Source organism: Balaenoptera musculus, chromosome 18 (assembly GCF_009873245.2).
Source record: "Balaenoptera musculus isolate JJ_BM4_2016_0621 chromosome 18, mBalMus1.pri.v3, whole genome shotgun sequence".
Classification (NCBI taxonomy): Eukaryota; Metazoa; Chordata; class Mammalia; order Artiodactyla; family Balaenopteridae; genus Balaenoptera; species Balaenoptera musculus.
Genome location: NC_045802.1, coordinates 76,182,221 through 76,202,920, shown reverse-complemented (window position 1 = coordinate 76,202,920; position 20,700 = coordinate 76,182,221). Strand labels below are relative to the sequence as shown.

Genomic DNA, 20,700 nt, shown 5'->3' with positions numbered 1-20,700 from the left:
TGAAGCCTGAGGTTCTCCCTGAGTGGAGGAGATGGTGCTGGGACATGAGGGATGCAAATGCAGCCTGAGTTCACAGAGCAGACAATCTGAGAAGAGAGAGCTGTACCGAGAGAAGAGTCCAGAGATCCTCAGAGCCCCCTTGAGTCTCACGCAGAATACTGATCACCACATGCATGTGAATAAACCACCAATGTCCCAGGAAAGAACCACCCAAGTGGAGGAGAGGGAACCATCCTCACGGCAAAGACAGGAAGAAAGTTGGGCTATTCCCATCAGCCAGAGTGAAAAATTCCACAATTCATGGGGCACTGGAAAGAGAACTCACTTGTTTTGCATCAGTAGTATAAAATAATTAGGCTCAGACTACATACTGGTTTGGTTCTAACTAACGAAGCATGCCAGGAAACACTCAAAACAACAAACTTTTCCAAGTGACTTACTTGTTTCTTAGTCAAAATTCAAGAATATTTATAGAAATACAAAAATACATACCACCTGAAAAATTAAAATTCATAATATCTGGTATGTAACCAAAAATTACGAGGATGCAAAGAAGGGAAACAATACGATTTATTATAAGGAGAAAAATTAACCAGTCAACAGTGACCTAGAAATGGCAGATAATGGAATTAGTAGACTAATATATACTAAAATGAAGATTAAATATATTAAAAGCATGAAGGAGTTTTAAAAGATCCAAGTTGAACTTCTGAAGATGAAAACTATAGCAACTGAAGCAAAAGATACATTGGATTGGATTAAGTGTAGGTTAGACACTGCAGAAGGAAAGATTAATGAACCTGAAGACACAGCGACAGAAACTATCCAAAATGAAACACAGAGAAAAAAGACTGAACAAAGATGAACATCAGTGATCCGTGGGACAACTTCAAGTACCTAATACACACATAATTGTAGATTCTAAATGAGAGGCAACTGGAGGTGAGAAAGAAAAAATCCTCCATGAAAATATGGACAAAATTTTTCCAAATTTAATGAAAGCTGCACACTCATAGATACAAGAAACTCATAGATCCAAGGAGCTTGATGAACCCCAAGCACAGGAAATATGAAGAAAACTTCTCCAAGATGCATCATACTCGAATTACTCAATTAACTTGTAAAAACGTCTTTGAAAAATGAAGGTGCGAATGTACAACACCAAGAGTGAACCATGTAGACCATGGACTTTGGGTGACAATGATGTGTCAATGCAGGTTTATCTATTGTGACAAATGTACCACTTTGCTTGGGGATGTTGATAATGGGGGAGGTTGTTCATGTGGTGGGGGGCAGGGGTAATAGGGGAAATCTCTTTATCTTCCAGTCAACTTTGCTGTGAACCTAAAAGTGCTCTAAATATAGTCTATAAAAAATAAATTGAACGGAAAAAAAAAAAGCGAAATACATCTATGACCCTCACACACATTGCTTGGAAGTGAGCCTTGGGTTCTTAAAAGGCTTTATTGTGTCACCTTCCAGGGCTCCCCCTCCCTCCCAGTCTCACTAGCACTTTCTTGCTCCTTGAGTCTCCTCTTTCCTGTCTTCCAGCCTGAAGTCTGGGGCTTTATTATCCCCTCCATGGTGCATCCCTTTGACTGTGCCTGCATCTGGGGCTGAGCTGCAGGTTGACAGGAAAGAGAGAAGATCAATAGGGGTTCATCCCACCCTCCTGGGAGCTCTTCTGACTGGGGAAGAAAGTTCCCCTCCCTCAGAGAATTAGCTGCCTATGAGCCTTCTGCCACAGGCCTGCTTGGGATGAGGCCTGAGAGACTGGAGGGGATAAAAACAGTGCCTTTCCACATGCTTGGAGCTTTACTAGTTTCATGTCCTGCCCCTTGAGCCTGGAGTAGAGGGCTTCTCCTGGAGCTGTTTCTACTTGCACCAATACCAACTTCTGGGTTTACAGCTGCCTGGATTCCAGGCCAGTGGCTACTGGAAAAATGTGGGAAACTCATCATCAGCTCAATTATGATATTTTGACAAGTAGAGGGAAATTTATATTAAATGCTTATATTCAAAAAGAAGAAAGATTTCACATTGCTAAAGTTCTACTGTAAGACTGGGGAAAAAAAGAACTAAATAAACCTAGAGCAAGCAGAAGGAAAGAAATAATAAACATAAGAGATGAAATCAGTGAAAGTATTTGAACAGAAAATAAAAATCAAAAGCTAGTTCTTTGAATAAATAAACTTGATAAAACTCTAGCAAGACTGGTAAAGAAGAGAAAAAAGACAGACTATAAAATTATCAGAATAGAGAATATTGTCACAGACCCTGTAGACATTAAAGGTGTAGTAAGGGAATGTTACAAACAACTCTTTATAGATAAATTTGATCAATTCCTTAAAAACTACAAATTACTGAAATCCAACCAAGATGAACTAGGCAGCATGAATACCCTGAGAACTATTAAATAAATTGAGTTCATACTTAAAATCCTCCCAAATAAGAAATCTCCATGCCTAAATGGTGTATCTAGAAAATTCTACCAAATATTTAAAGAATAATTAATACCAATTCTATGTAATCTTTTTCACAATGTAGAAGACAGGACACAATCTTAGAGAAAATGGTTGCCAATTAAATGTTTAATATATACGTGTCTTCAGAATCTATAAAGAAGTCTAAAAATCAATCAGCCCACTGAAAAATTAGGCAAGACATTTGAACAGAAAATTCACCAAATAAGGTGTATGGATAGCAAACACGCCCACGGGAAGATGGTTGACATCATTAGTCATCAGGGAAATGCAAAGTAAACTCACAATGAGATACCAGCTTATATCCATTAGAATGTAACAAATGACATGACTGATCACACCAAGTGTTGGAGAGGATGTGGGTAACTGGCACCCTCATACCCTGCTGCTGGGAATACACAATGGTACAACCATTTTGGAAAAGAGTTTGGCAGTATATTATAAAGTTAAACATATGCTAACCATATGCCTCAGCCATTCCACTCCCATATTTTTACCCCCAACTCCACCGCCAAAATGAAAACATGTCCGTGTAAAGACTGGGACACAAGTGTTCATAGTGGCTGTACTGGTAATAACCAAATACTGGGAACAACCTAAATACCTAACAACAGGTGAGTGAACATTAAAAAGAAATACAGCCCAGCAAACCACTGATAACACACAACTACATGGTTGAATGTCAACATTACTATGCTGAGCAAAAGAAGCTAGATAAAGAGTACACAGTTTATGATTCCATTTGTAAAATATTTTAGAAAATGAAACTAATTTTTAGTAAACAAAAGCATCATTGATTGTTTGGGGATGAGGAAGCAGGGATGGGTAAGAAGGTGAGGCTACAAAAGGGGCAGGAGGAATCTTCTGGGGCCGATGGACAGGTTCACCATCTTGATTTGTGAAACGGTTTCTGAGACGTAGGTTTACGTCAAAACTTGTCATTTTTTTTTAAATGGAAAAAACAGGTGCAGCTTATTGTATGTCAATCATAGTTTATTAAAACTGTTAAAATTTCTTTAGAAATAAATAAATTCATATTCATAAAAAGAATTCAGAGAAACTTAACAAAAAATCTGTTCTGGATGCCTACAATAGAAACCAAAGTTCTCGCTTCTTCTGATATTTAGTTTGTATGTAAGTAAACACCAGAGGAGTATCTCCTCTTGATGGAAAAAAAGCAAGGAAAATGGATTTGACATTTGTTGTTTATCTGAAATTTAAATTTAACTGGGTATCTTGTGTCGTATCTGGCAACCTTACCTACTGCCCAGGCCCCAACACAGCCATCCATACTTTTTAAAAAATTTAAACCCCAATGAGTCTACTGAGCTGCCATGGTTGAGAGGTACTGACTTAAAGAATTTGGTCTGACAAGTGCTTGGTGTGCATACGTGTGTTGTGTGTGTGTTTAATGACACAGAATTTATAAACATTAGTGGAGACATAAAGAGGAAGAAAATTCCCTGCAAAATGGTTTGAATGTTTGAATGTTTTATTAATCACTTCAATAGCAACAGCAGTTATTAGCCACCAGCCTTGTACCAGGCCCTGCGTTAGGTGCTGGGGACACAATCTATAAGAGGACACTTGTATATGTCACTAAGGTTCCATCTAGGTAAGGCTGTAAGGCGATATCATGGTAGAGTGGGAAGACCAAACTCCTTTATTCCAAATCTTTTCTATTCCAATACTTCCTATCCCAATAAGAGTTGGGATGGGAGAAGGTGCCTTTGACACTGCATTTCTAAGGTACTTTACAGCATGGCATGAAGAAATGACCCATTCTCAGTGGGCGTGCACCATGAGTGTATTCACTAAGAGGGTTCAACCTGTACTGTGAAACAAGAAACACAACTAGGACACAGAAGCTGCTGCTAGATGAGGCTGTCAATCAATTGCCATGAATAAGGGTGCTGGGCTAAGCATTGGGGGAAATGCAGGTCCTGTTATCAGCATGTGTACGCTTTATTTGGAGTAAGGATCAAAACACAATAACGAATTAGATGTCAACATATAAAAGTACCTAATGAAACAATGCTCAACTGTTCAAGTGCAGGAAGATGATTGCGGTGTCGATGTTGGTCTTGACAGTGAGGTGTACTGGGCATAGAAAATAAATTCTCTTGCATCTGTACCTGCTCCAAATGCATCTTTCACTGGGACAAGGGCAGCAGAGTTTTAAATAGCCATGGAATGACTCCTCTTAATAAGTCTCTTCCTGATAAATCTGTAAAAGTCAATCTAGAAATGATGTGTAGGTTATCTCTAATGGGAAATGTATAGATATGGCTTTCTTGTTTTATTATTTTGTTAAATAATCATTGCTTTATTAAATCTAATGTATGAATGATTACTTCTATTCCTCAGCTTTGTAGAGATCTAATAGAAGTTTCTTCAAAAAAAGGGGAGGGCGTAATTTTGCTGAATGCCACATTTGGTATTCTAGTTCTCGAGTGGGACTCTGATTTTTAGTGTCATGATGATCAGAGCTGGAAAAAAAGTCACATTGCCCCCATCTCTAACCATCTGCCAGTTGTCGAGAAGGCTTTTCATTCCTATTAAAATCTTTTTCTTCTTGAGTCCCTCACTACGTGCATTGATAATTTTCAGGTCACTTTGCATGATTCATTTTCCTGCAAACTTCATTGTTTTGAATACATTATAAGTTCCTTCCTAATATAAGTTATCCCATTTTTGACAGCTGTGAAGAAAATAGCTGAGAATGATGTACAGAAGTACATTGGGAATTTTTTTTTGGTCATAAGTGGAGAGAGATCCGTAAGAATATTAGTTTAAAAACACATTGTCATCACCATACTTTTAAAACATGGATTAAAAAATAGTAAGGATTTCCTAATAATAAAACAAATTACTTTTATTTCAAAATTGATTTCTACTAAATGTAGAAATCTTTATTTCACATAATTTAAATATTTATTAACTTGCCACAAAAGTAAATTTTCAAGTTTAAGTAACAGGGTCTCACAATAAAGTAGTTGTAGTGAATGATTCAAGTGAGTATACTGTGGAAATAGTATTAAGTGGGTCAGCCCGACTTGTAAATTACTCTTAGTTAGTAATAGCTTCTCCCCTAAACATAGATCATCAATCCAGTGTCTATTGTGATGTTTTTATTCCTAAAAATATTTTTTACTGCATAAATTGATCCTCTCCTTGCAATAAAACAGAGAGTACTTTCAGTTAACAAAGCATTTCAAAGAACAATGAAGCATCAAATGAAAGCCATTTTAAAAATCAATATAGAGCACTAATCCATGAATTATTGTACAGTTATGGCTAGGAATTTCAGAGAATGACTCAGTGCTTTTTGAGGAGTGAGAATATTATTAAACTGTGACAAAGGCAAGACTGGGATCATTATCTCATCCTAACGTTCAAATGGCTACCCTAAAATGGAAATGTTTAGGGACTTCCCTCGTGGTCCAAGAGCTAAGACTCCACGCTTCCACTGCAGGGGGCGTGGGTTCAATCCCTGGTCGGGGAACTAAGACCCTGCATGCCACGTGGCATGGCCAAAAAGAAAAGGAAATGTTTAGGCATAATAAAACCATATATTTTAAGGTGGTTTGAAAATGACAGCTGGTTTGAGTTAGGAATGCATCATAGGTTATCAATGAATACTACATCTTGGACACACAATGTAGAGCTCAACTATAAAACTATCCAGAAAACTAAAATGTTATTAGCTTATTGAACAAATGCTTGTTGGCCACCTATTACATGCATATAGTGGAAGGTTTTCCTTAACAGGGCTTATAATCTACTGGGAATGACAGAAATGAAAGATTCCTGGTAATGAAATGCAGTGAAACTCATGAGAAGGTTAAGTGCAGGGTAAAGATAGTTTGGGTGACCAATGTCCTGGTTTGCCAGGGACAGTCCCAGGTTATAACTGTATTTCTGTCAAAATTATTAACAGTGGCCCCATTTCACTCTTAAACATGCCCTGGTTTGCTCAATATACTATATGATCACCCTTGTCTCTGGCAACACAAAATATTAGATTCTAGAATAATTCTTCCTGTAATATTCTGCTCTAGGACTAGGGAAATAGTTCTAAATTTACTGTGTATGACATTGGTATCCAAATAACCTTATGGTTAGTATTTATTCATTGGACTTGATGTGAAATTGATGAGCGATTTGGCAGTGATATACACAACAAATGAGATCTAAATTAGTCACATCATTAAGATGTCTATTACACACTGAATGTTTCTGTCCCCCCGCAAAAAAACTCATATTCTGAAGCCCCCATACCCAATGTGACTGTATTCATCTATAGGGCCTCTCGGAGGTAATTAAGGTTAAATGAGTTCATAAGGATGGGGCCCTAAACCAACAGGACTAGTATCCTTGGAAGTAAAGACACCAGAGAGAGTTTTTCTGTCTCTCTCTGTCTCTCTATCTCTTTCTGTCTCCATGGCACCTTGATCTTGGATTTCCAGTCTCCAGAACTGTAAGAAAATAAATGCCAATTGTTTAAGCCACCCAGACTATGGCATTTTGTTACGACAGCCCAAACAGACTAATATAATGACTAACTGCTCAGAATGTTACACTGAAGAGTCCCCAGCTCCACCAAGACATATGGAACCTTTTTAGCTAAGTCTGAGCTAAGTTAGAAAAATGGAAAGAATGCTTCTGAAATAGTAATTTCATATGCATATGGAATTTTGGACATTTAATTCAGAAAGTCAAGATAATCAGATTTGGGATTTCAATTCCTTTGGAACTGAGTATCTCCGGACTTGAATTTATAAGACGTATTAATCTTTGAACTTTCTTTTCTCACTGGGAATTTAACAACGGAAGAAGATTCATAGTCAAATTTGGGAATATTTAGGCCACTGGGATTTTATTATTTGAGTTGCTCTTTTGTTTTAATATTTTCATTTATTCTGGTCGCAGAATCCCGATGGGCTCTGTTGGACAACGTGTCAGGATGGGTTTGGGATGGGAAATAAAATTCATTTATAGTCTTGAATACAGAGTGGCCTTGAAATCAATTAAAGTAATGCACTGTTGGCCCACTGCAGAATCCTTGGGTACAAAAATCTATATTGCTTCTCAGTGGTCCCAGAAAGATACATCAGAAAGCAGCGGGTGCTCGTGAAGATGAGGGGAGAATATTCTGGAAGACTCAGACGTCCCCCCGAGAGCAGAACCACCCCCCTTGTTATTTGTAGGCTTCCTGGATGAATTCTCTGGTTCAGAACACAAAACAATGCAGAGGGTTAGCCAAGGGCATTGCCTCTTCTTTTCTGATGTTTCCTTAGACATGGAGGTAGGATGACACTCTTGGTCACTCTCTAATCCTTCACAATCCATGAGGGAAGGCGAAGTGACTGACTAATCTAACTGGTAATTTTGGAGAGAGAAAAAAACAAAACAAAACAGGGGATTCTCAGCTGTTTGAGAACAAACTGCTTGCAAAGGAATGCTTGTCTTCCTTCTCTTCTCCAAGCCTTGCCTGAACAGCATCCCTCATTGGGGGGTCTACCTGAGCCCAAACTGCCCGTAATTGGGGTGTGTGTGTAATTCTGCCTAATTCTGGGGTTCTATTAGCAGACACTTTGCTTCTCACACCAAGCAGTGTCCTTCATCCTAGACTTTACACGCAAGAAAGATGACATTTTGATGATTTTTGTCTTCTCACTTTGGTCAAGGACTGGGTAAGAAAAATGATATGAATCAGGTCCCCTCAAGAGTCCTAATGATGACCTGAGCTTCTTTGTCGACTCCTGAGTTATGAGCATCATTTAGATACCACGAATGAAAACTATCACATACTAATGATCCCACTACATAACATTGTTGCCCTATAAACAGAATTAAATAATTTATAATAATGAAACAAGCAACTTATAGGTAATGATTTAAAACTGGTTTGGCCCCGTAAGCAAGGTCATCTTGCGATTATGTTTCCCTGACATAACTTATAATTAAAAAATTAAAGGCATAATGGCATTTTGATTCCGTAAAATGCTAGTATAAAATAAGAGTGAATGAATAACAATGAAGAAGTGAATGGTGAAGGAATGAGTGAATGAATGCTGTCACGGCAGATCATCCAGCTTATCAGAGTAGAAATTAGGATCGAAGCAGATGATGCATGTACAAAAGCAAACATCGTCACCTTTCATTATCTGTCCCCTTTTCTATGGAAAAATGTACCCCAAATCTATCAGAAAGAGGAGGGGTGGGACTAGATAAAGGGTTAGGTACCCTTGGGTCAAAACCACCCACCTCTGTTTATGCCAACAAAGTTTATTGGAACCCCTCCTCAACCATTCGTTGACCTGCTGTCTATGGCTACTTTCTGCCATGAGGCAGAGTTGAGTATACATAGGTCAGCGACCTTGTGGTCTGTAAGCCTACCATAGTTACTATTTGGTCTCTTAAAGAAAAAGTTTTCAGATGTCCAGAGTGGATCACAGGGTAATTTATGATTCCTAATCCATTGAACAGTATAACAAATTCCCAATAAAGATACTTAATTATGTTTAAATTGAAATAGCTTCGAGAATCTATTACACTTCTCTTTCCTATTTTATATTTCATTGAAAAGTAGCAGGTCCTCTTTCCTTCCAAACGTCATTAAACCTTAGACAATCAGCCAACCCTGCAGAGTGGTTTTAGCAGAAAGAATACGTTGAGACTTGGCAAAAATACCCAGAAGAAAATGTATCCTTTGCCAGTTGAATTAGAATATTTAACAGCTCTCGAACGTATTAACTCACGTTTCTATTAAAGATGTATTGACAGTAACTGACATCACTTCCAAGCAACAAAGAAAACTTTTCGATGATTCCAACCCAGATCTGTAGCTGTGATTCTGCTGGGCTGGGAGGCCGTTGCCCATTAGTTTAATCCAATCAGCTGAAGTGTGTCTCTTTTCATCCCTCTCCCCGCACCCAATTTAACATCATGGCTATGTTCTTTCACAGCCTGCCCTTTCAGCAACAACTGTGTCATTTAAACAAGCTAAATGACTCATACTATTTCTGCGAGGGATCTCATCCAGTAACAATCTCAAAACACAGATCATGTGCCCTCACCTTGCCAAGCATAATACCAGTCCCTGCGGTGCTTTTATTGGACAAGCCCTTCTGTCTTTTCCAAATAAGGGCGCCTCATTAAAGGGTCAACCTCTCCCCATGGTGATGCTGTCCTGATCTCCCCTGCCAACCACAAAGAAGTCCACAGATGAATGATGTGACCCTTCCACACTTGCCACCCAAGACCCACAGCTAGATTCCAAAAGGCGTCCCTTCTAAATCTGGAAAAAGATGAACATTTAGAAGGTTAGCACCCTGAGAAGAGTAGAGATACAAAGGACTAAAATCTGGCACAGCCTTGGATGACCATTAAAAAGCCATGTTAATTATAATGTCACAAGCATACAGGGAATTGAAGAAAGCTTTGAAAACGATGGTACAGTGCCATACAAGGTACCAGGCATGGCACCTTACCTTTAAAGACACCTCAAAACTGTTTCATCAGCATTGCCTCATATTATTCTTTCCCTCAATTCTACAATTTGGGGGAAAAAAATGCTGGTATTACAGTATTCAGCACATCAAACACACATACACTTACTGGTGAAGGATGATATAATAGCAATTCATAGGTATAGGCATGACTATTGACATTTTTTTGTTGTTCCTGAAACTGAGCAGGACCCTATGGGGCTCCTGGGCACGGGAGCCTCTCTGTTCAGTCTCCATGACCTTCCCTGAGTTCCAAGGGGGAGGTTCAAACAGTTGCTAATCAGGGAAGGGAGGGGATGCAGAGACAAGTGGGGAGCAGTCAAGAATCAATAGTGCAGGCTTGGGGCAGGGTCCTGGTTCCGCCTCAAGGGATGCACATAACGATATCTTTGAGTGCTTTACACAACTAAAACCCCCAACAAATGGAAGATGTTAGCATTCTTCATTCCGGATTAAAAGAACCACAGAAGCCCATCAGGAGATCATCTGAGGCCAGATTAAAGGAATGCAGGCCCTGCACACACCCTGCCTCTTACCAGCAACCCCACCCTCGAACTATTGCTATAAAACTCCTCACCAAATCCTCCCAGGTTGGGACACACAGTTTTTGAGGGGCACAAGCCCGCTATGTCCCTCTTTGCCTCGCAAAGCAATAAAGCTATTCTCTTCTACTTCACCCAAAACTCTGTCTACTGAGATTCAATTCAGTGCCGGTGCACATAGGCAGAGCTTTAGGCATCATTCCCAATTACTTGCATGTTATCCCTTCAAGAAGATGTGGTAGCTTGTCCCAAAGTTGGCCACTTGCTTGCTTCCCAGTGAAAATATCTCAGCTGGTCTGCAACTGCTTTGACCAATAAAATACAGGGGGAGTGATGCTGGGCTAGTTCCCAGCCCAGCTTGTAAGAGGACTGCAAGTTTCCTTCCTTGCCCCTTGGAACCATGAGCCGCCAGGTAAGAAGCCCAGATTATTCTGCTGGAGAGAGAGACCATGTGAAGGAACATCCAGGCACCAGACACAGGGATGAAGACACTGTCTTGTCCATCCAGCCCAGCTGACACCAACCTCTTCTGCTGTATGGCTACAATGGATGGAGAAACCCCAAGCAAGAAATGCCCCACTAAGCCCAGTTAACCCACAGAACTGGGAGAATAAAACAAATTGCTGTTTTATGCCACTAAGTTTTGGGGCAACTGCTAACCGAGCCAGAAGTGTACATACCCCTACTCTTTGTTACGTGCTCTGGGGTACTTCCCATGAGTAAGGCACTTCTCCACCCCACTGATGTTGGCCTGGGCCATGTGACTGCCTTTAACCCGTGGAATATGAGAGAGTGACAGATGCTGCATCTCAGCACAAGTGGTAGCAGCCACTCAGCCACGTCTCTTCTTCCCCAGCACAGAAAGGGCACGTCCTAGATCTGGGCTATGCCTGAACCCCGGGGTGCATCATGAAAAAGAGGCCCAAATCAGAGCGGATTCGAGCTTAGGTGTGCAAACTTCTAAATACAGTCAAATATAATATAAAAGAGAAAGGAACCTTTGTTGTTTGCAAGCCACTGACTTGGAATTTTATGTTCTACAGATTGTATTGGTGAGAGTTTGTCTTTTACAATGCCATCAGGAAAATTCTCACAAACTGAATAATCCAGCCAACATTAGAGACAGTTGTTGAAATGGAAGAGGATGTCAGATCTTTTTTGTTCAGTTTCATAGAGTTTGGACCCAGAAGGATGACGGCTGGTTGGCATTATGCTAGCGTCTGCACATGCAATAATACCTGCCCTCATCTAAGGGGCATATGGTCTAGGAGAGGGGTAGCCATTTTTTTTCTGTAGAGGGCCAGAGAGTAAATATTTTAGCTTTGTATGCTAAGAGGCAAACTTGAGGAGATTACGTAGGTATATATATATAACCATTTAAAATTTGACAATTGAAAAATGTAGAAGATATTCTTAGCTTTCAGGTCATACAAAAGTAGGTGGCAGGCGAGATCTGATCTGGTGGTTACAGTTTGCTAACCTCTGCTCTAGTGGTTAAGTGGTTAAATATTCACATAAATGAATATTTCCTGTGAGCAAATAATAAGTAAAATACTTAAGGCCTTTTTGAAACTTAGAGAAGAGACACAAACCAATTTGGGATTTTATAAATGACTTTTCAACAGAGAGGATGCTTGAGTGAATATTAAATATCAAGTAAATGCCATTGAGTAAACAGAGAAAAAGATAGAAAGAATATGATTCCATGAACAAAGACACAAGTTTTTGAAATCACATGATACGTGCATGTAAACTAGACTTCTTCCCATTAGCACGAGAGTATCACGTAATACGAACAAAGTCCCAAAAACTTCCCAGCATAACTTGTCCAGCTATGCTACCTATTGAGACCATATAAACACACACCTAGGAACACAGGTATTCACAGCCAGCTCAGGCTGCCATAAAATCCCACAGACCTGGCAGGTTAAACAACAGAAGTTTATTTTCTCACAGTCCTGGAGGCTGGGAAGTCCAGGATCAAGGTGTGGGGCAGTTAGTTTCTACCAAGGTCTCCTCCTGGCTTGCAGACAGCTGCCTTTCCACTGCATCCTCAGATAGCAGAGAAGAAGGACATGCTCTCTGGTGACTTTTCTTATAAGGACACCAATCCTATTGGATCAGGACCCCACCCTTAGGACCTCACTTAACCTTAATTACCACTTTATAGAACCCATCTCCAAATACAGTCACATTGGGGGGTACAGCTTCAGCGTATGAGTTTTTTTGGCAGAACAATTCAGTCCACAGCAATAAGTGATCAATTATGTATCATGATTTGCACATAATAATTTACTTCTATTGCTCCTTTCCTTCTTCCTCATATACCCAAACTTGTGAGGTTTCTTGCCATGGAGATAGGACCTTGCATCTTTACTACCCCATTCAGAAACTATTGATGCTATTAGGGAAAAAATTCAACAAGCATGCTTCTCGTTTAATCAAAATAGGATTTCTCGACAAACACAATTCTCTGGTTTTGATTAGGAAGACTCAGAATGATGGACAGTTATTAGAACCAGGATACCAGGAAGCAAATTTGCAATACCATCACGCCCACCTACAGATTCCGCAGAAATGTCCATTATCCACATTTACTGTCATGTTGGGTTTCAGAAGCAATAAATGCTGTTGAGATGAGTAGGTGCTGGTTTCAAAACTGGACATATTTTTCTTCTTTGTCCAGCATTTTTGTGGTAACCATATTCCTCTTTGTAAACTAAACAAAGTAATTTGTTTGATCGGTTTTTATTCTCTAACAGTTAAGACAAGGTGATACAAATAGAAAAGAAATGTTTTACATAGAAACTGTTATCTGATATTTTGGCAACCAAAAACTTCTATTAAATTGCACCTCGAGGCTTTGTTTATACAACGATGCTTGATTGCCTGGGGGAATTTCAAGGTTCTGATGAGCTTTCTGAATAAATACGTTACTTGTTAATGTGACACTGTGTGGATTGTGTTTTATTCAAGTTCTGTAGAAACTGATACTCTCTCTACAGATCAGTGTTTTTGTGATAATATTCCAGATGGGCGTCCTTTATGTAAGAGAGACGGTGACAAATTCCTACTGAAGTACATTAATAATTCCATTTCTCCTAATGTGCAATTACAAATAAAGATGATAAATTGAAATCACATCTCCTTTTACGTAAGGGGCTGGTTAAAGAAAAGCAGAGATTTACCAAAAGGTATCATTTCCCATCCCCACTATTCTTTTCAACAAACATAGTGCAGCTATCGTCTCTGTTATGGAGAAACATTACTTTACACTGAACAGCTATTAATCTCCAATGCCAGCTTCATTCCTAAAACATTGACTAAAACCCAAAACGTACAGGTATTGTGACTGAATAAGACATGGTCTCTGCCTAGAAGTCAGAGTAAAGCAAGAAATGCATATATATGGAAGACTGTACTTAATTTTAAAAGATAATCATTGCGTATACTATTGTAATAGAGATAAGAAATTCTGGTAGGTATATATGTATATATGTATATATGTCAAACTAGACAAATACAAATAACAAAGGTGAAATGATTTTCTAATTATTATGATATATAATATGGGGAACATACACACACACGTACACACACACACACACACACACAGCCATGTTCTCCACCTTTTTCTGGGAAAATAGGACAATTCAAGTGACTGCCTGTTGGAGTAGCTGTAAGGAAGAGCCATGCAGCTACTAAAGACTATACCAGAGAAACTCTGAGGGACACTTTAATGCCAAGCTTCTTTGATTCCATGAGTCGAAGACGTTCTAACAAAATAAAATGCATTGAACGCACTTTAAAAAATATTCATAGAGTGAGATTAGTCCTATTTAATATCCAATGCAGGAATCCATTCACAGTGCTTCTGAAACTTCAAGTGCATCCAGATCACTTGGAAATCTCAACCAATTTGCAAATTTTAATTCAGTAAATCAGTAAATGCCTGAGATTTTGCATCCTCAACAAGTTTCCTTTGATGATCAAGGCATCCACCTACTTCCAAGCCTTGTCTGGGGAAAAACAAAACCAAACAAAGATGTAATCCCCAAGTGAGTAGATGTTCCAGGGCAGTAGTTCTCAAAAGGTTGTCCACACACCAGCAACATCTGCATCACCTGGGAACTCGTTAAAAATGCTAATTCACGGACCTCACCTAGACCTACTGAACGAGGAACTCTGGGGCTGCTGCCCAGGAATCTGTATTTTAACAAGCCTACGATGGACACTAACGTTGCAGAACCATTATTCTCAGCACGGCTTGGGAAGGGAGTCAGTGCTGCTGAGTGAACTACGGTTTATCAAGGCTGGTGACCCTCTGAGACCATATGATGCCAGCAGATAACAGCACCATACCCCTCCCCAGCAGACAAACCAGGGCGTCCTTGGACCCCACTCTCTGTTGATTGTCATTCAGAAGGTCTGGGGTAAATGTGGGAATCTATTACTTTAAACTTGTTTATGGGCAGGTTTTAAACTCATTGATTCAAAGACCACTCGGACTTAAAGGGGTGGGAAGGCTGACTTTTAATACTTAAACTGTAAAGTGTGAGAAATATATACTCATTAACAGACCAAACATCTCTGGAGACTATAAATGGACATCCACTGAGGGAACAGAAAGAGGCAAATCAGAGCTATCCCTACCAGATACCTCTTAATGTACAATAAGCAGTGATGTGACACCACCATCCCTACCCAGCAAAAGCACAAATTAATTCTTATATTCAGCACATATTAATTCCTAATGTATGCCTGTGTAATGCCCAACTTTGCAGTTCTTCCCTATAAATAGTAGACAGTGTGTCTATTAGCTCATGAATTAGCATCTTTTACGTTTTTAAACACAATTATCTTGTCTATCTACACTATACACTCTGCAGGTTAAACATATTCATTCTCCAGATATTTTATCCTGAAATGTGGTGGATTTTATCTCCTCCCTTCTGAATAGTCTATCAGCTCTTTGAGAATGAATGGCTCCTATGATCTTTATTTTCTTATTTGTGTCTTTGTGAAATTTACCAAAATACACAATAAACAGATGCTACTTCTGGAAAAACAAATGTGATACAAATTAAACATAGAATTTTAGTCATAGTTTAAACATTATACCCTTTGTTCTGATTATTTCCAACTCGGTGATTTAAGTTTTTTGGTTGATTGCTTTGCTTGAATTTAGCAGCTTCTTCAAACCAGTAGCTCAAATGGAACTTCTGGTCAACAAAATCTTAAAATCTCTTTTTTTTAGGTGAATGGTTTGCCAAACAGATTTCTCCATACTATTTGTACAGTTAGTTTTTAACCATAAATGCTAGATTTTATACTTGTAATATTGATATTATTTTATGTCAATGTTATTTTTAAATTTCATGTTTTTATATAAGATTACCAAATACTTTCTTGTTTCCTTTTTGCCCATCCTCCCTTTTATTGTTTGATTGCCTGAAAACAGATATCCTCATTATTTTCACTGCCTGTATTCTAATAAAATTTTATTTACAAAAAATAGGTAGTGGGCTGGATTTACCCATGAATGCAGTTTGCCAACACTTGACCTAAAAAAAAATTTGTTCATACGTATAAAAGGAGAAAATAATCACATACTTAATTTCTTATATTAAATTATAATTTTTATGTCAATATTATAAGCAACGATTTTATAAATGTTCAAATCCAAGGAAACCTAAATTTAAGGGAACACGAAAATTGTTTCCAAGCTATCGGGTCTGCAGTAAAGTTTAGTAACTTTTTATATAAGCTTTGTCAGTGTATTTCATTGCTTCCCAGAGTATTTTGTCTACTCAGGATAAAAGAATATGAATAATAAAAGAAATGCCAGAAAAGAGAACAGAAGATCCACGCTGCAATATTATCAACATGTTCCTGGGAACAGTGGACACAAGAGCAAAACCTACCTTGACAGGAAATCCGAGAAGGAAAGGCGGACAGGGTATCCATGTCGGATGATCTTCACCATCTCCAGGACCCCAATGTATTGCAGCTGAGCAGACACGTAAAAATTATCAAAAGTATCTGGCAGCCTCGAGTTATTGGGCTTGATGCAATGAATAAAGTGTGGAGTGCACTTCTGAAGTTTTCCAGTGATATCCATCAGAGTTTTCTAAGGAGAGAAGTAAAACACAACTGATTCCCCAAAGAAGACACCGACTGGCAAGGTAAAGCAATTTTTAAATAAAAATCTTTATCTTCAATCCAGGATTCTTATTTATTATGCATTCACTTGCTTTGTGTGTGTGTGTGTGTGTGTGTGTGTGCGCATGCTTACTTTTTTGAAGGTCCTTAAGTGCTGAAAATGGAGGAAAATTCCATGTAAACCCTCTACAGTTGATATAATCAAAATGGAAGTTTTTGAAATCTGAAAACTTCACTAACCCTGAGTTGCGATGCAATGGTGGCCGGACCTCCCCGTTCTAGTCTTTGAAGAAATGTAGAATTTCCTTTCTTTTTTAATAACTGTAATGAAAACAAAAGGAAAGGGTGAGCGGGTTTATTTTACTAAATTCCAGTTTAGAGGGAAATAATTAACCCTCTGATTCATATAAATTCACTTACAGGCAGATGTAGATTTAAAACAGACTATAAAAATCAGTGCCAAATGATTTTCTGTAATGGTACTATGAGCTAGAAAAATGGGCAGCTACATGTAAAATAACCATTTCTTGCCTTTCAAGTCCATGGCTGTCACGAACCTGCATCTACTTTAATTTGAGAATAGACAGATGTTGACTTGCTTGGTGGTACAATAAACTCACCCTGGTATCCTGATTGTATTACTAATTGTGCATGTTTATCATGAAATGTAGCTTACTCTGGGGTAAAAGGATACAATTGATATTTTACATTACAAAGATTTGATGTTTTAACAATCACTGGTTTGTTCCGTAAGTTTAACTATAATCAGTGTCTTACTCATTTTTTCTTTCCCTTCCTTTTCTTTTTCTTTTTTTTAATGACTAAAAGGGGTTAGTAAGTTACTTGCCTATGAAAAATGACAGTAGACTGTTTTCTTCGATAGTAGTTATATATAGCTCTTAAAAGAAACTGATTCATACGTAGCAAAGATTAAATGATAAGGCAGATAAAAGAAGTCAGTGAAAATGAAGCCAGTGGGTGAAGAAAGAAAGGGCAGAAAGTAATTAATTAAATCCCACCAGGGGTTAAAAGAAACCTCAGCCACTAATGTACTATTACATTTCACAAAATCATACAGACTGAGACCAACAGATCTATCGATCCAAAATCATTTATCTTAAAATAAAAGGTCTCGATAGAACAAAAAATTTGATGAAACATTCTTGTCAATATGGTGCTATTGCTATCATGGCAATAGCTCATTTCCTTCCGTTGAGATGAACCGTCAAGCTGAAAAGATCAATTGTAATTGACAAGGGAATGGAAAATGAAGCGATTGGTCTAAGATCAACTTGTTTTCTACAAACACAAAGCCGAACGTGATGCTCAGTTGAATGGTGGGTAGATGGCTACCCTGCTGGTCACAGGGATGGGTGTGCAGGGGTGAGGACCTTCGGAGGGAAGACAGGAATGGAACACTTAAGGAAAAATCATAATAAATAAATCTTCATCCCTTGAAATTGAACACTCAATTTCCCTTTCCGGGTGGAGGAACTGCTGTGAATTATCTCGCTTTTGCAGTCCTTCAGGGAAAAGACTAATGGCATCTATGCCTGGTAATGTTTAATAATTAAGGTTAAAAATTACAGTTTGGAGGTGTGTGGCGATTTCTTGCTCATGATTTCCAGGATGATTGAGAAAGGAAGGGCCAGAAGTTTCAGCGAAACCACCAGGGACAGAGATTGAGCTTACAAGGGGAACACTTTGTCCTTTTTATGTAAAAGATGCCATTTTATAAGCAATGAGATTGAATTCCTGTGATGGTCCAGTTCTGGAACAACTATATCAAAGGATCCTTAAATCTAGGGTCTAATGGCTAAACACATACACACGCACTCAGGAGCACACACACACACACATTTCTAATACGCTATACACATTTCTGCCACTCTTCTATAATACAGTTGATTTTAATTATGCTTTTATTTTAATTGGTAAGTTAAAATGCATTTCAGCAAGCGACAATGACTGAATTTCTAAGATTGATTGTCCTGGACACCTTCCCAACCATATTTCTCATTTTTTAAGAGTTTTTATAAAGGCAAGCAAAACAAACTGGGCTACAACTGGGCACTGAATTCATAAACTTAAAACATTTCAGTTTGAAACAACTCTTCACTGAATTTTTTGTTCTATTTTACAAATCGTCAGAATCTTTAGGTCGTAAGTACAACCACGCTGGTGTGGGACAAATACCCATTAAATGGTACAGATGAAACTATTTGCAGGGCAGGAATAGAGACGCAGACGTAGAGAATGGACGTGTGGACACAGTGGGGGAAGAGGAGGGTGGGACGAATTGGGAGATTAGGATTGACATATATACACTACCATGTGTAAAACAGATAGCTAGTGGGGCCCAGCAGTATAGCACAGGGAGCTCAGCTCGGTGCTCTGTGGTGACCTAGATGGGTGGGATGGTTGGGGAGGGAGGACCGAGAGGGAGGGGATATATGTAGACATACAGCTGATTCACTTCGTTGTACACCAGAAACTAACACAACATGGTAAAGCAACTATACCCCAATAAAAAATTAGTATAATGCTGAAATAAATTAAAAATCTATAAAACACAGTGAAAACACTCTAGGACCTGAAAAATACACTATGTCTATATGAGAAACAATTTATTGTTTAGAGACCTGAAGCCTCTGAAGTGATTAATATCAACAGAATAAGGCAGCTAAGTTTATTCCCTTTAATCCTACTATCCCTGAAGTTACCTCCCATTCATCAAAAAGACAGTCACAGAGATGAGATGTAAAAATTATGCTGCACAGACAACAAATAAAATGACCGATACTCTATTTGCTATCAAATTCTCACTCCACTGCACTTTCTTATAACCGTCCTCTCTCAGAGGGTTGTACTTTAGGTAAGCAGTCTTTCCTTTAATTCTTTCAATTAAAATATCAGTTTCTTTCCATTAGCATTGAGGATTGTGCTTTTTTTTTCTTTAAAAGAAGAAACAAATGTGCGAATAAGCAAACTTCAAAACAACCAGACACGAACCATAAAAACTCCTACCTTACTAAGTTCTAGATAATTCCTGTTTTCTCCAATCATTGAAGAAGCTGTCATTTTCTTACTGAGCCAGGCAGATTTATGTCCTCTGAATTTAAAAGAAGGAGAGGAAGGTACGAGGGCTCCTGTTGGTGACAGTTTCGACTGGAACAAATGATTGATCATGACATTTTCACTAGCTAGGAAATAAATAAATGAATATTGTAAGCGGCATTAAACTCGTAATTCACGCAAGCATTAAGCTTACACGTCATCCGAGCGTTCTAACCACTGAAACATTCTGAGTGGGGAGGGAATTTAGGAGTCTACCTTTCCTTTTGCCTCTTTTTTACTTTCCCCACTACTCATCACGCTGTTGGATGAATTCTGACCTTTTTTGCCCTCGGTCCAGATCCCACGCTCTCCTCTCCCCCACCTGAGCCTCCTAACAGCCAGAACCGGATCGGACCTGCTCAGACCTAAGGGGCCTCAGTGCACTTGACCAAGTCATGAAATGGTTTTGGTCAGCAGCTCTCCATTCCAGGAAAATAACTGCCAGGGACACACGTCCCCAGGAAGAACCTCTCTCCGAGTGGAAGGCAGACATTGGGGAGCCCCTGTCTCATTCGGCTGTCTCAGCTGTTAGGGGAAAAAGGGCCTCTTTTTCTGATCCAGTTAAGCTGGAAAGGTGAAAGCAAGTTGATATATTAGATGTTAGGTTATAAAAATTCTGGTAATTCTGGGTCCATATGTCTTTCTTGACACCTCAGGGAGAAACGGGCTCATGAATGGATGGACACATTTGAATAGCAAAGTGAAACCATGTCTGTGACAGTTAAGGATCTAGAAGGCATGTTTCTTGTGTTACTTCTATCTGTATGTAGACGGTTTTTAAGCCTTAATTTCCTTTTCTGTGAAATAACCACCCGAGTACCTACTCTGTGGATTCCTGCAAGATTAAAGTGTGATGTAACATGCATAAATCATTCAGGATCA

At 38.8% G+C, this 20,700-nt stretch overlaps 1 protein-coding gene across 1 annotated transcript in view; it reads right to left on the bottom strand.

Moving 5' to 3' along the window:
* Nucleotides 1-20,700, bottom strand: part of MYO16 (myosin XVI) — a 543,552-nt gene that overhangs the window by 113,651 nt on the left and 409,201 nt on the right. Inside the window, exons 25-27 of the mRNA XM_036831092.1 lie at nt 19,729-19,904; nt 16,942-17,022; nt 16,464-16,669 (exon numbers count right to left, since the gene is read on the bottom strand). Coding sequence (XP_036686987.1) covers nt 16,464-16,669; nt 16,942-17,022; nt 19,729-19,904 — 463 coding nt within the window. The remainder of the gene's footprint in view (nt 1-16,463; nt 16,670-16,941; nt 17,023-19,728; nt 19,905-20,700) is intronic.